Source organism: Dipodomys spectabilis, unplaced genomic scaffold, assembly GCF_019054845.1.
Source record: "Dipodomys spectabilis isolate Male_0828 unplaced genomic scaffold, ASM1905484v1 ptg000046l, whole genome shotgun sequence".
Lineage (NCBI taxonomy): Eukaryota > Metazoa > Chordata > Mammalia > Rodentia > Heteromyidae > Dipodomys > Dipodomys spectabilis.
Window position 1 is genome coordinate 6,120,389 of NW_024870723.1, and position 13,968 is coordinate 6,134,356.

At 51.3% G+C, this 13,968-nt stretch overlaps 1 protein-coding gene across 5 annotated transcripts in view; it reads right to left on the minus strand.

Moving 5' to 3' along the window:
* Window positions 1–13,968, minus strand: part of Phf19 (PHD finger protein 19) — a 22,265-nt gene continuing 8,297 nt past the window's right edge. For 3 of the 5 annotated variants that reach the window (XM_042678725.1, XM_042678727.1, XM_042678726.1), the window contains exons 5-15: window positions 13,768–13,868; window positions 13,142–13,290; window positions 10,944–11,039; window positions 10,213–10,281; window positions 9,980–10,100; window positions 7,894–7,961; window positions 6,544–6,708; window positions 5,962–6,049; window positions 5,153–5,238; window positions 4,096–4,191; window positions 1–2,535 (exon numbers count right to left, since the gene is read on the minus strand). In XM_042678725.1, the coding sequence (XP_042534659.1) occupies window positions 2,193–2,535; window positions 4,096–4,191; window positions 5,153–5,238; window positions 5,962–6,049; window positions 6,544–6,708; window positions 7,894–7,961; window positions 9,980–10,100; window positions 10,213–10,281; window positions 10,944–11,039; window positions 13,142–13,290; window positions 13,768–13,868 (1,382 nt within the window). In that variant the 3' untranslated portion in view covers window positions 1–2,192. Of the gene's footprint in view, window positions 2,536–4,095; window positions 4,192–5,152; window positions 5,239–5,961; window positions 6,050–6,543; window positions 6,709–7,893; window positions 7,962–9,979; window positions 10,101–10,212; window positions 10,282–10,943; window positions 11,040–11,216; window positions 11,496–13,141; window positions 13,291–13,767; window positions 13,869–13,968 lie in introns of those variants that run through there. The other 2 variants (XM_042678728.1, XM_042678729.1) reach the window with 2 other exon arrangements.

A 13,968-nucleotide genomic window follows, 5' to 3' on the forward strand; every position in this document is an offset into this window, starting at 1 on the left:
CATTAATTATAACTTTAATATAACAAACGTTATTAAAAAGCAGCAATTCAAAACAACGTATCTTTTAGAAGGTGCACAGGGTTATAAGTTCAGTTGGCAGTAATGCAGCTGTTACCCCGTCAGAATGAAATGCTGGAGTAAGAGTTAGGCCCCTACTGTCTTCCCAAGAAGGCAAGGCACCCCCTGCCCTTCCCTCTGCAGACCTAGAGCTTCCGTGGAGCCCAGTGGGGAAGGTACAGATGTACTGTTACAGGCCTTGATTAGCCAGCTTCTCAGAAGCCTGGAAAGCACTGGGAGATGGCTGTGCTAGCTGAAATCAGTAGGAAGCCACAGATTGGATCCCTGGTCCCACCTCCTTGCTGGCTGGGAGCTGGCATCTCAGCTCCCCTTCCACTTGGGCCGTCAGGAGGGCCTCAGTGGCAGCAGCTGTGGGGCTGAGAACTAGGCCCAGTGTCCATCTGGGCTAAATGGGAAGCAGAGGGAAGTGGGCGGGCTGTGTGCAGGGGAGGAGGTGATGTTCCCTTGAAAGGCACTGTAGTAGCTGAGGTTTAAGGCAAGGCCATCTAGCCTATCCGTGGGTCATCGGGAGTGTTTGTGAGGGGGGGGAGGGGCCAGGCCTAGTGGCAGGAGACCTTGCTCCTCAGGAATGCTGTTCTGTTTCCTCCACCTCTGCCCACCAGCTGGCAGCCTGTACAACCCGGCCAAGCCAGAGACCACAGTAGCGGTTGGCAAGGCTGGTCCCAGTCTGGTACTCCTGCCCCCCTGTTCTCTAGTCAAGGCACTTCTTTCCATTTTCCCACCAAGTGAGTCAGTTTCTAATGTATCTGGAAGCAGCAAAAAAAAAAAAGAGGGGTGTTCACTCCCTCCCAATTTTGTTTTCCCTCCCAACGGAGCTGAATGAATGTCTGTTCTAGGAATTCTATTTATACCTCCAGTAACAGGCTTGGACCCTTGAAAAACCCCCAAAGTGACTGTCAGTTTCAGGCAGGGAAGGGATAGGAGAGTGAGGCCCCACACTTCCCTGTGGGGGAACCAAGCTGGCTCAAGGCCAAAGGAAGGGAGACAGGACTTTCACATTCAGTTAAAGCACATGGCCTTACAGGAGGCCAAAGGACAGCCAAGAGCAAGAGCCAGGCTGCCCCAGAGGGAATGTGTGGCAGTGTAGGTGGGTGCATGTGGTAGCATGAGGGCATTGTGTTGTGGCTGTGTGTACACATGGTGCCATGAGGACATGTGTGTTATTGTGGCTGTGCATGCATGGTGTGTGTGTATTCGTGTGGCATGAGGGCATGTGTTATGTGGCAGTGTCTGTGTACATGGTGGCACCAGGGCATGTGTATTGTGTGTGATGTGTGTCTATGTGCATGGTGGCATGAAGTCTTGTGTGGCTGTGTGTATACATGTGGCATGCATGGTGTGGCAGTGTGTAGTAGGTCTTGGATTTAGCAGGTCCCCCAGAGATTCCCAGTCCCCTAGATGACTGAGGACTCCTCCATTCCAGCCAGACCAGGCCCAGCTCCATGGCTGTGGTCTACAAAGAGCTGTGGTCTGGTGACAGGCAAATTTCTGGAGCTTATAGAACTGAAGCCAGCAGGCCTCCCTCCCAGCCTTACTAAGGGGCCCCACTGCTCTCTGGGCAGAAACCTGGCTCTTCACTCCTCAGGCTCTGGCTCCCCGATCTCTGCCACAGGGGCATTTCCAGAGGCAAGGGGAATGGCAGGAAGGGGCAGAGAGGTCCTTCAGTCCCCTCTTCTCCTATCCTCATAATGTAGTCCCAAGGAGGACAGCGCCCATGGCCAGACATGAAGGTTACCCAGTGGAGGAACAGATGTGCACATGGAGAATGTGTAAACACACAAACACACCCTGAAAGGGTCACGAGCCAGGGGAACACAGATTTGGAGGAACCAATAAACAGCTGGAGGGGTGTGAGTGTGCAGACACTGAAAAAGAGCCGATCTGGTCTCAGAGATACAGCAAGGGAGACAGGCCCAAGGAGGCTCCATAAGAGCACTGGCACAGTCAAGGCAACACAGGCCTTGCCTTTGGCCTGGTGGGCACACAAGGCAGGGCCTTCTGCAGCTCTGTCCAGGTTGCCTCCCCTGCCCAAGCCCGAAGAAAGTAGGGGAGCATATGGCTTCTGCTGTAACTCCTTTGGGTTTTCAGGGCTCTGGGTGGCCCCCGAGGAGTGGTCAGTAAGGGGTAGTCCCTTCCCATTCCACCAGGTACTGAACCTTGCCGTCTGGCGTGACCCTCCGAGCCAACACCTGGTACTTCTCCCCACAGGCCAACCGCCCAGCTGCACCAAAGTAGTTGGTGATAGATGACTTGAGGTGGGACAGGGAGGAGTCATCTTCACTGATGCTCTCAAATGTATGGCTGTCGATAGCTTCGTCTGGTCGCTCAGGGCCCGAAGCGCCTTCGGCACTGCTGTCAGAGGGGCAGCGCCCACCCAGCTCTGTTGCTCGTCGCTTTGCCCGCAGGGGCAAGTACGCTTTGGCTGCCAGCTTCCTCTTGCGGCTGCCCACTGTCCGCCTGCATCAGGAGGGGAAGAGGGAGATGTGAGGAATGAGATGGAACAATGGAAACAGACTGCTCACCCTGAGCAGTCTCCTGGGGGTCAGGCACTGTGCCAGACCTTGAGAGTGGGCTATTTTAGCAGAGCCCCACAGTAACCCTGTGAGGAGGAAAGCTGAGGATCTAGAGAAAGAAACACCTGTGGAGAGGAAAGGCCAATAGTCACCAACTCTGAAGTTGATGCTTTGTGTCTGGGACCTAGGATGGCACAGTGGGAGGTGACATTGTCTGCACCTCTTGCAGTTGTGCAGTGCTCAGCTTAGGTTGCCTTGGAGCTAGATGAACCCTCCATGGATAAGGACTAAAAAAACAACAACAAAACTTGTTCCACACAGGTAGAGGTATTAGCAAAATGGACACACAGGACAAGATGCATATTCACAGATGCGTAGAAACAGAAGCCAGGACCCAAAATACTGGTGAGAACAACGAGATAGGAAGAAGTACATTAAAATACAGAGCTAGGGCTAGGAAGTTGGCTCAGTGGTAGAGCGCTTGCCTTGCATGCATGAGGCATGGGGTTCGATTCCTCAGCACCACATAAGCAAAAAGAAAAAAGCCGGAAGTGGCGCTGTGGCTCAAGTGGTAGAGTGCTAACCTTGAGTTGAAGAGCTGAGGGACAGCGCTCAGGCCCAGAATTCAGGCCCCACGACCAGACCACCCTCCCCCCAAAATAAAAAAATACAGAGCTAGGGGGCATGGCTCAGCAGTGGAGCACTTGCTTAGCATGGGTGAGGTTCTGTTCAATCTCAGCACCACAGCACAATAGTAATAACAACAACAACAATAGAGGCAACTGCAGAGAAAGACACCTAGACAAAGATGGAGATGGAAAGGTTTCAAGACCCTTTTATGGGCATTACACTTTTTTGCGTGTATCCTAGGCTTGAATTCAGAGCTTGGCCACTGTCCCTGACCTTTTTTACTCAAGGCTAGTGTTCTATCACTTCAGTCACAGCTCTATTTCTGACTTTTTGGTGGTTAATTGGAGATAATCTCACTGACTTTTCTGCCTGGGCAGGGTTCAAATCATGATCCTCAGATCTCAGGTTCCTGAGTAGCTAGGATTAAGGTGTGAGCCACTGGTGCCCAGCTTTACACTTCTACTTCTACAGGGGTCATACATACCTTAAACTATAGTTAGAGGAACTGAAATGCAGAAGAAATTCTGTGCCCTACAGCACCCTTACCCCTGTGCTATTGACCCCATCCCACTTTTGACAGACTGTACCCCCAGCCAGGCCTCCAGGGATTTCTGTTCCTCTCCCAGGCCATGTACTCTTTAAGATGCCATATGCCCCCTGCTTGCTCTTGGTTCTTTCCCTTAGGGACCCTGGGAGATAGATCTGGCTTGGACAGTCAGGAGCCTGGACCAGAGCCAGACAGACTCAATTGCACAAGGTTCCAAGCCTAAGATTCAAATGCACAGAATGAGCCTGCACACAGGGCAGGCAGAGGAGCTGAGGAACTGATGACCTGGCCAAGCTTGAGGGCAAGCTTGGACTCCAGGCAGCTCACCTGGAGTTATAGGAGAGGCTGGTGGAGGCAGAGCCTGAGGTGCTGGCAGCATCGGTGGAGTCCAAATCAGAGAAGAAGGTCTGGCCTGAGCTGGCACTGAGACAGGGAGCAGGTGAGTGTGGACTGGTCAGGTCCTGTCACCCTAGGGGTCCCTTGGGACCTTCTGCAGCCTTTCTCCTTCCCTTCCTCCCTCTCTGGGATAAAGGATCCATCCTTTAGCCCAGTGGAGGCCCATCTTCCCATTACCCCCACGTCCGCCTGTCTGTTTTCTATACATCCAACCTTCAAAGTCTGGGAATCAAAGCCTTCCCTCATCACTCCGCTGGTGGTGGTGATGTGCTGGGGCTGGTGTTTTACAAGCCACACCACACCTCCCAGATCCGAAGTGTTTCTATTATTTCTATTATAGACATGAAAGAGGTTCAGAGAGATTAGGGAATTTAGCTAAAGCTACACAGCCAGAATGGGAAGGTAGGTCTGGAGCTCAGATTTGTTAAACTCTAAATCCTCTACCTCTTCCTCAATGACTCCAGGAGGCACTGAATGATCTTCAGTAACCTCAAGCACAGGATGCCCCCCAGGCAGATACAGGAAGGCTTCTGTCTGACACAGCCTAGGACAGGTCAGTGAGGGCTTCCTGGAGGAAGTAGCATCCGGGTTTTTGGACGTGAGGGAAGGACAAAGGGCAGTCTGGGCAGAAGGGAGCAACTGAGCACAGATGAGGCGGCATTAAACTGTAAAAGGGTGGGGTAACCACTGGGGCTTTGGTCCATGGCAGCTATGATGAGGTAAGAAGAGGCAGGGGGAAGGGCTGGAAAGAAGGGGTCTTTCTTAAGCAAAGCATCCTGGGCTCCTGCAGAGTGAAGGATACTGTGCTGAAAGCTCTGATGTACAGAGATCTTGTGGCTCATGAAACGTTGTCACAAGCACGTAGGACATGAGATAGTACCACTGTCTTGGCGCTTCCTTGTCTAGCCCCTTTCCTGCACTGGTGGCTAATGGACACTTGGCTTCCATCCCAACCTGACCTCTCTCTGCTGGGTCCCTTACTAAATACCTTTTCAAACTCTGCATTTCATCCAGCGTGAAGTCAAATATGCTGGCCAGGTGGTGGTTGGTGCTCCAGGCTGAGGTAAAGTCACTCTGTGGACAGAGACCGTACATGTCAGTCAGCAAACATCACATTTACCTTCCCATGCACTTCTCTCTCCCATGGAGGCTACACAGACTTCCTGCTGTCCAGCCTCAGCTGCTGAGGGCTGGGCCCTCCCCAGGGAAACACCTGTCACTTCCTCTGCATTCCTCTTTTGGGCAGAGAGGGACATCACCTTCACCTCTTTGGGCCTGAGCTATCTCAGTGGAACAATGGGGGGGAGGGTCAATAACCCTTGCCTGGCTTCACTCTTAAGAGATGTCAGGAAGCACAAGAAGATTCGATAATAGTTGTCCATGGACCTTGAACACTAAAAGTTTTGGGGAGACGAGGCTTGGCTAATATTACTGCCTCCCAGGGAAGGATTCAGTTCCAGGGGCACATAGAGGGAAAGGCGCTCTTCAGTGCTGCTCTAGACTGCAAACTGCTGCTGCATTGATGTGTGTGGTCCCAGTAAAAGTCACTGCCTCAGTTTCTCCACTTCAACAGTAGAGGCAAGGATACTGCTTATCCCTGGCTCTAGGTTCTCAGAAGAATTTGAGGAGATAAGGAATGGTTTTGAGGTGCCTGGCTTTTCCATGCTTTCCTGTAAGAAGAAATGGGACATGGGGAGAGTCCCCTAGGCCTGAGGGGACACGGTTTTCTGCACAGAAACCCCTAAGAGGTGTTGGCCCTGTGCGTGAAACTGGAGAATAAGAAAATCAGGAACTAACACTGGGAATAGCATCTTCCAGCAAAAACTTTGATCTTTTTCTTCTATAAACTCGCCTTTTCTGCTGCTGGAATTCGTGAGGCGACAAACTGTGGAGACAGAAAAGGGAGAGGGTGGCCCAGTCAGAGGCTGAGGGCCAGAGAATGGGCCAAACAAAGGAGCCTTGGGAGCACTGGGGCCAATAAGGGGGCTAGATTGGCTTGGCCAAGGGAGAGGGATCCTGGGGAGCAGGCCCTTCCTCTGGAGCAGTGGTATGGGGGGGCTATAGAGGGAGAAAACCAAAGGGGCCACTTGTATGTCCAGACACCCTGCCCCTAAGCCCCAGAAATGGGGGCCTGGCCCTGCTAGGAGGGTGCCCTTTTCCCAGTCCTAATGCAGCAGGGCTGGGTCCCAGGATCTGGGTGCTACTCCCTAGCCCTCTTGGGGATGCCTACAGTAAGCCCGGTTGGTGTAGGGACTCTTGACTTACAGGGATGCCCCACACTGCCTGGTTCTACTGCATAGTCTGCTATGTGCTGGGCTTAGGAGCTCCAGGCAAGAGCCTGAGCTGCTGCAGCCCCATCCCCAGATGCCCAGCACTGACCTGGCCTTGCTCCTTCCTCTCTTACGCAGCAGCTCCAGGGAGGTGCCGCTCTCACTTGGCACCAGCCCCTTTTCAGGCAGCAGCTTCCCAGGAGGGTTGGGTGGGACGCGGATACGCAGGCGGAAGATGCACTTCTTCTTCTTGATCTCCTTGCCGCAGAGGAACCTGGGTAGACAGAAAAGTTGGTCAGTCGGTCGTGGGAGTACTGGCAAGTGCCTCCTTTCACCCAGAGCTCCGTCAGTGACCTCTGGGGTCTCTCAGACAGTTCCCTCCTCCCCGCTCTGGCATGTGTGTGGTTCTTGCTTTCTTCCTGGCTTCAACCAGCCACTATCCTACAGGAATGACCCCAAGGCTACAGAGTGCTTACGGAGTGCCATGACCACCAAGAGGCAAGAAGTCTCATACTGAACAATAGGACAGATCTGGGCCATAAACTATGAGGAAGTAGAAGCAAGTCACTCTGACAGAGGGGCCTAGAAACTCTAATAGAGCAGGGGCCTCTGTGGCCTCAGTACCTGGCATACAGATGCACTCAAAAAATACTTGCTGATAGAACAAATGAACACAAGTGATGGAAGAGCATCCTGGGTAAAGGGATAAACACGAGCAAGAACTGGGTGAACTGAACCTGTATCCCAGCACTGGGGAAGGTCAAGTGGGAGAATCTGGACTCAAGAGCTGGATTCAGCGGGGAGCCAGTGGCTCAGACCTGTCATCCTAGCTACTCAGGGGGCTGAGATCTGAGGATAGTGGCTCAAAGCCAGTCTGGGCAGGAAAGTCCATGAGACTCTTATCTCCAATAAACCACTCAGAAAACTGGAAGTGGCACTGTGGCTCAAGTGGCAGAGAGCTAGCCTTGAGCTGAAGAGCTGAGGGACAGCACTCAGGCCCAGAGTTCAAGCCCCACTACCAACAACAACAACAATAACAAATAAAAGCCTTGGGTAATAGACATGGGAGTCTGGACATTCTCTTCCATGGTCATGAGGGATGTACCAGCTATGTGTGCTAAGAGCTCAAAATGGAAAGACACTCGCTAGGGCATGGGTTGTGAGACTATGGCCCGACTGAGAGCCCTAAGACCCGTAGCAGGCTGGAATAGAAGGCCAATGAGCAGGGGTGTTGGCCCATGGAACTGGGCCCAGCATCCAAGTAAGTCAGGCTGCTGGGGCCTGGGGAGGCTTTGCAGCAGACCCTGGATCCCTTTGGCTTTGGATTACCAAGAATGGGAAGGATTTCCCCAGCGAAAGAGAGGGGGAGGAGGACCAGGTGGGGAGCACAGCTTGAGCAAGGGCTATGAAGCAGGCAGAAGCTGAAATCTCACAGCACTACCACCCTCCCTGTACGCACCGGCTTTTGTAACTGTTCAGAGCGTTGAGGAGATGTGGTCCTCGGTCTGTCACAGGGGTGCTGGTGAGCTAAGGGAGCAGGCCAGCAGGACAGTCAGACCTAGGCACAAGTAGTGTCTGCAAAGGCCCCTTCTCGCCCCTCCCCCTCCATCTCCTGATGCTCCTTATCCTCCACGTGATGACCACTGAATTACATCATCGTCTCAGACAAGTCTTTCACCTCTGAGTTCATTCTCCCTCTGCAAAGGGTGAGGAAGACTCCTGCCCTAAATATATCAAGAGCTCTATAGGACCAGGGATGTAGCTCAGTGGTAGAACTTGCTTGGCAAGTCCAAAGCCCTGGGTTTAATCTCCAACACTTCCAAAAAAAATGTCGACACCCTTGGTTCAGTAATAGGCTTAATGATAGGGACATAATACATATATATCATATAATATATGCCATTTTGTATATATACATATATACATATATATAACTTTACTTACAAAATGTGCACTGTGACTTTGTTTCTAATGGTGGACAAATAGGAAAGAAACAGGAAGGACACTAGCAAACTATGGCAGAAATCAATACAACCATTTCCTGTTTAGGAATCTGGGTGTGTTAGCATATGCCTGTAAGTCTAGCCCTTGAGACCTAAGGCAGGAGACCATGAGTTTGAGGCCCAGCCTGGGAAACACAGCAGATCTTGTCTGTCTCAAAACAATAAGATGTTTATGGAAAAAAAACACTAATAATATGGAAAAGTATTTACAACATAATGTAACCTAAAAAAGATGATTTAAAATTTTATATACTTTGTCATCTAAACTATGTAAACAGAAAAGGCTGCACAGAAGCAAGATCAGAAGGAAATGTACTTATCTATGCATTATTTCTTGTTAATCTGGGTAGCACGATGTGGGAATATGGATTTTTGCAAGCATACTTTTTAGCAATTAAAAAATTGTCCAAAAGGACCACGTATGCTTTCATTATAAACCAGGAAAAAGAAGTTATTTTAAAGATATCAATGGCTGGGGCTGAACTCAGTGATAAAAGCACTTGCCTAGCACATCTAAGTCACTAGGTTTTATCTCTAGAACCCAAAACAAAACAAAACAACAAAAAAATCAAATCAAACCAAAGCCTCAACTGTCCATGGTATACATGTATGCATGTGTGTGGGTAAATATGTATGCATATATACATATGTAGATATATAAGACATAGTGTTTATAAATGTATAAACATGTATTTTGTAAATGTATATTTGATAAAATATGTATCAAATATATCTCTATAAAACATGTTTTATAAATGTTTAAATGACCAAACACTGTAAATAAGATGTTATATAAAGCTTTTGCCGGCCGGGCGCCAGTGGTTCACGACTGTAATCCTAGCTACTCAGGAGGCTGAGATCTGAGGATCACTGTTCAAAGCTAGCCTGGGTAGGAAAGTACATGAGTCTCTTATCTCCAGTTAACCACCAGAAAGCTGGAAGTGGTGCTGTGGCTCAAGTGACAGAGATCAGGGACAGAGCCAGGCCCAGAGTTCAAGCCCATGACCAACAAAAATAAACAAAACAAAACAACTTTTGCAAGCATATGAGCTACCTTTTGTTTTTGTTTTAAATCAAGGGTTTGAGGCAGTCAGTAGGGAGGATGCCTCCCTCTGCATGTTGTAGAATTCTGAGGGTGCCATTGGGGGCCTAGGCACATATCCACTGTGTGAGTATTTGGAAAGGCCCTATTCTAGCTCAGTTTTGGCTCTTCACCTCTGACATCCTCACAAAGTCCCTGTTGTTACCTCCTACCTGGTATGGGATCCACAGGGGTGAGTTCTCCTCCACTCTCCACCCTACCCAAGATCTTGGATAGGCCAAACGCCTTAGCAGAGAGCTTTCCCTAGCCCCAGCTTGCCTAGTGCTGAGTTAGTGAGCCTCTTCCTCCACCAGCCAAAATGTGAGATCTTAAAACCCCTTCCAGGGCACCGGCTTGGAGGTCTGGAGTCAGGGTGTTACAGTCCAAGGATAACAGCTCAGACACCTAGCAACCATGTAGACATCTGACTATTGTCCCTCGGGTACCCCAGCTCTTCATACCTTGCCAAGCTGCAGGAGCTCCCAGTGGTGGTTGACAAAGGCCAGAATCTCCTCAAAGTCAAAGTACTTCTTCTTGCTCTGCACCCCCAGGTTGTAGAGAGCCAGGTGAACCACGTCCACCCTGGGCAAGAGGGCAAGGGCCAGGTGAGGGGTAGGGTGACCACAAGAGAGGAGAAAGAGGAGGAGCAGGGATGGGTAGGAATGAGTTGAAGTCAGCCACCCTCCACTCTCACCATCGCAAGGGCAGCCTCTCGATGTACTCTGGGCCTTGGTTACACACGGAGCAGAGGAATAGGTAGAACCTGAGGATGAGCGGAGAGGGGGCTTGTGCTGAGATGGGCTCTGATAACTCCCACAAGACGGCTGTCTTCTCATAGTCAGTATTCACTCCTAGGCTGCCAGCTGGGGATCAAAGAATAAACCCTACCTCTAGCCTGTCCTCAAATATCATAGCCCTAAAAAGAGCAGCTGAGTTCATAGAGATGAGCTGAACCAAGATGGCCTATAGTGTCACCCTCATCCCTTCTGAGACATGCACACAATCACAAATGATTGAGACATGCACCAAAAAACAAAACCAAACCACATAATGGACAAATAAAGTGCCTTCCCTGAGCTTTACCTCATTGGTCAGAAGTATCCATTCCCTAGTGGCTCCTAGGACAACTCCAGGCAGCCAAACTGGGACAGGGGATATACCATCTCTCCTTCCCAAGACACTTGAAGAAATGGGGGAGGGGGTTAGAGAAGAATTTGCCTACAGTACCCTCAGAATTAGTGGTAAATAGGGATGAAGCCCAGCATGACCCTTTATTGCCTCCTGGCCAATTACAGTTGGGGTCCTCTTTCCTTACAGCTGCCTCTCGCAGACAGGTTTAGACTATCACAGACTCCTTACGTTATACGCCATCTCCTCATCCTTTTACCCCCACCTCAAGGTCTAGCTAGACCAAATCACACCTACCGATCTCCAAACACCATGGGCTCACTGAGGCACTGTGTGCAGGCCTCATGGAACCACTGTCTGCACCGGTAGCATTGTAACATCCGCAGGTACCATCTGGAGAGACAGGGAAACCAGGTCAGCTACATCACAGGCAGGAGGCGCAACAACCTTTCCAAACACAGACTTCCTCTCCATTGGAAGAAAGGAAAGAGGACTCCCAGTCACCAAGTGCCTGGGCTGTACAAGGGAAAGGCCTCGAGGGTTAGCATATGCCAACTCAATGGGTCTTACCATCTAATGTACGGTGCACCGCCAACTCCAAAGTACAGATGAGTCAGAGGACTTTTGGCTTGCTCAAGATCAGAAAGCAGGTGGAGGAGGATGATTCTGATCCCCATCACCCCAACTTCAAAGCCCATGTTCTTCCTACCATGCCACATTGAAGCCTCCTCCTTTGTCTCCCAAACATCAATGGCAAGGATGGTTTGCCTGAGAAATCTCATGGAAGAATAAGGTCTCCTGTAAGCTACGTGGGGATAGGCCTACATCTGCTTTTTTCATTTAGGACTGTATCTATCCTAGCACAGCCATTCCAACAACTAGTCCTTGACCATGAAAGTAACACAAAGGTACTTCCTTAACAGTTAACGGAGATGTGGTCCAGGTTAATATGCAGATTCCTTGGTCCACTTCAGACTTGGCTAATCTTTGGTGAGGACTTTGGAAGGCTCATTCATAACAATCACTCATTAAGCATTGAGAAGCACTGTCTTATCAATGCTGTAAACATTTCTGTAAGCATTTCTCAATTTGTTGCCCATTAAGACTCCCAACCTCTGGGGAAGTTCATGGGTAATGAAGGTAAATAAGCCCATTTGAGGGATCAAGTTGTTCAAGTTGTTTGCCTGAGTTACCCAGGTGGCCTGTAAGCCAGTGGGTCCTGAAGCCAGTCTGCTGAGATCAGAGACACTACCTGCTTATGTCTACCTTCAGGGTCCTCTCAGAATGCCTGGTGCAATCAGCCCTAGGGTACAGACTGGATTGCTCCTGGCTACAGGAAGGCCCAGGCCAGCAAGGAAGAATCAGAGTCTGGTCCCACAGCAGGGCAAGAATGCCTTCTACAACATGTCCAGCAGAGAGCCTCAACCCTGTTGTACCTCTCTGGGCTTAGGATCTTCATATTCCATCTGTTTCATTGGCACTGACAATGAAAGGAGAACCATAAACACCCCCACACTCCCAAGCAGCAACTCACATTTTTAAGGTGTTTACCAAGATCCAGCATTGTGTGAATCTTTGACTCATCAAATGTAAGTTCTGTGCACAGCCACCACACAAGGGGAACTAAAACCGAGACTCAGGGGTCGTACATCTAGCAAAAGCCAGAACTAGGAGAGGACCTGGGCATCCTTACAAGGATGTGGCCTAGTACAGGCCTAGACACTTAGCTATGCTTCAATACTTCCTCTTTTTCCAGAGGATCCAAGAAAATATCTGTCTCTACTCCCAGTGCCACCTGGATGTTGGCTGGAGCCCAGGTCCTTAATCTTCAGGTTCTCAATCTTCAGGTCCTGCCCCACGGGCCGTTCCCTGAAGCCTTGCCTTCAGGGCCTGGCTCCTTGAGGGTCCATGGCGTCCCGGCTCGCCGGATGTGTCCCAACCTGTCCTGCCTCCCTGGGAGTCCTACACTAGCGATCCAGCCTACGGGCCCACTGGCCCGCCCCTCCAGGCCACGCCCCCTTGGCTGTCACTCCATTCCCCCCTGGTCGGGCCCGCGATTGTCACCCCGCCCCTCCTGCGCCTGCCCTGTCCCCAAAGCTGTCACTGCCACTGAGGCTGCCGTTCGGAGCGAGGCCTCCCCTGGGTCCCGCCCCGCCCCCTCCCCAGGCTGTCATTCTGGGCCTGCCCCTCTAGAGCGGTCTCGCTCTAATCAGGTCCCGCCTGCGCCTGGCCCCTTGAGGCTGTCACTCTGTCAGGCCCCGCCCCAGAACTGTCACTCCAGACCTACCGGGCCCCGCCTACGCCTGGCCCCGCCCCCGAGGCTGTCACTCCAGACCCGCCCCTGCTTGGCATTGCCAACTCGGTTGTCATTCCGAGCGCGTTCCCGCTCCCCCATCCCCAGGTCCCGCCCCCGGGGCTGTCACTCCAAGGGTGGCCGCCTGTCCCGCCCAGCCCTGCATCCGGAAGCTCCCGGAGCCCCGCCCCCGCGGCCTTACTCTCCCGGGCCTCCGCAGTAGCAGTAGCATTGCTGCTGGTTGGTGCGGTGGGGCGAGTCCCACTCGAGCTCTTCGGGCTGGTAGGACAGCACCATCTTCACGGCCTGCAGCGTCCTGGCGATGGCGCCCTTCTTCAGCGCCCCGCCTTTCTAGGGAGGAGAGGAGGGCTCAGAATCAGCCACACTTGCAGAGAGCTATCAAGGTGGGAATGCTAGTTGGGGCTTAGAGGAGACCCACAGATAATTCATGTAACCTCACCAATTACGAAAACATCCACTCTATCCAACCAGGATCTCCAATTATTGTGGTACTCAACTAGTATGATCCAGGTAACAAGTCCCCATATGTACTGATGTGGGTATTTACATGGATCTTCTCTTTTAATAGTGAAGCACCCTTTCTGCTCCTGACACCAAACTTGACTCCATTTTACAGCTGAGGAAACTGAAGCTCAGATACTGAGGAATCTGGCCAATGGTCAAATAGCTGGCAAGTAGAACCTCTCTCTAAAGTCCAAGGCCCATTCTGCTTTGGAGCTCAAGATCTATGATGGGAGAGGGGGGTAGTCCCACAGCCCAAGTGGTGCCAGGTGAGAAGGCAGGAGCTAGGAAGGTCAGAGTGCTCACCCGCACAGCCAATGCGAAGATGCAGCGTCGACAGAACCAAGGAGTGAGCCGGGGCCCATCCGTACTACCTGCTATGGGGATGTGGCACTGCTGGTGGTAACCTATGGCAGAGGAGAGGGTAGTGAATGCCAGTGGCTCAGGGCCAGTGGGCCCAAAGATGGCAAGGCTGGGAGGGCTTCAGTGAGGATAGTTCTGCCTGCT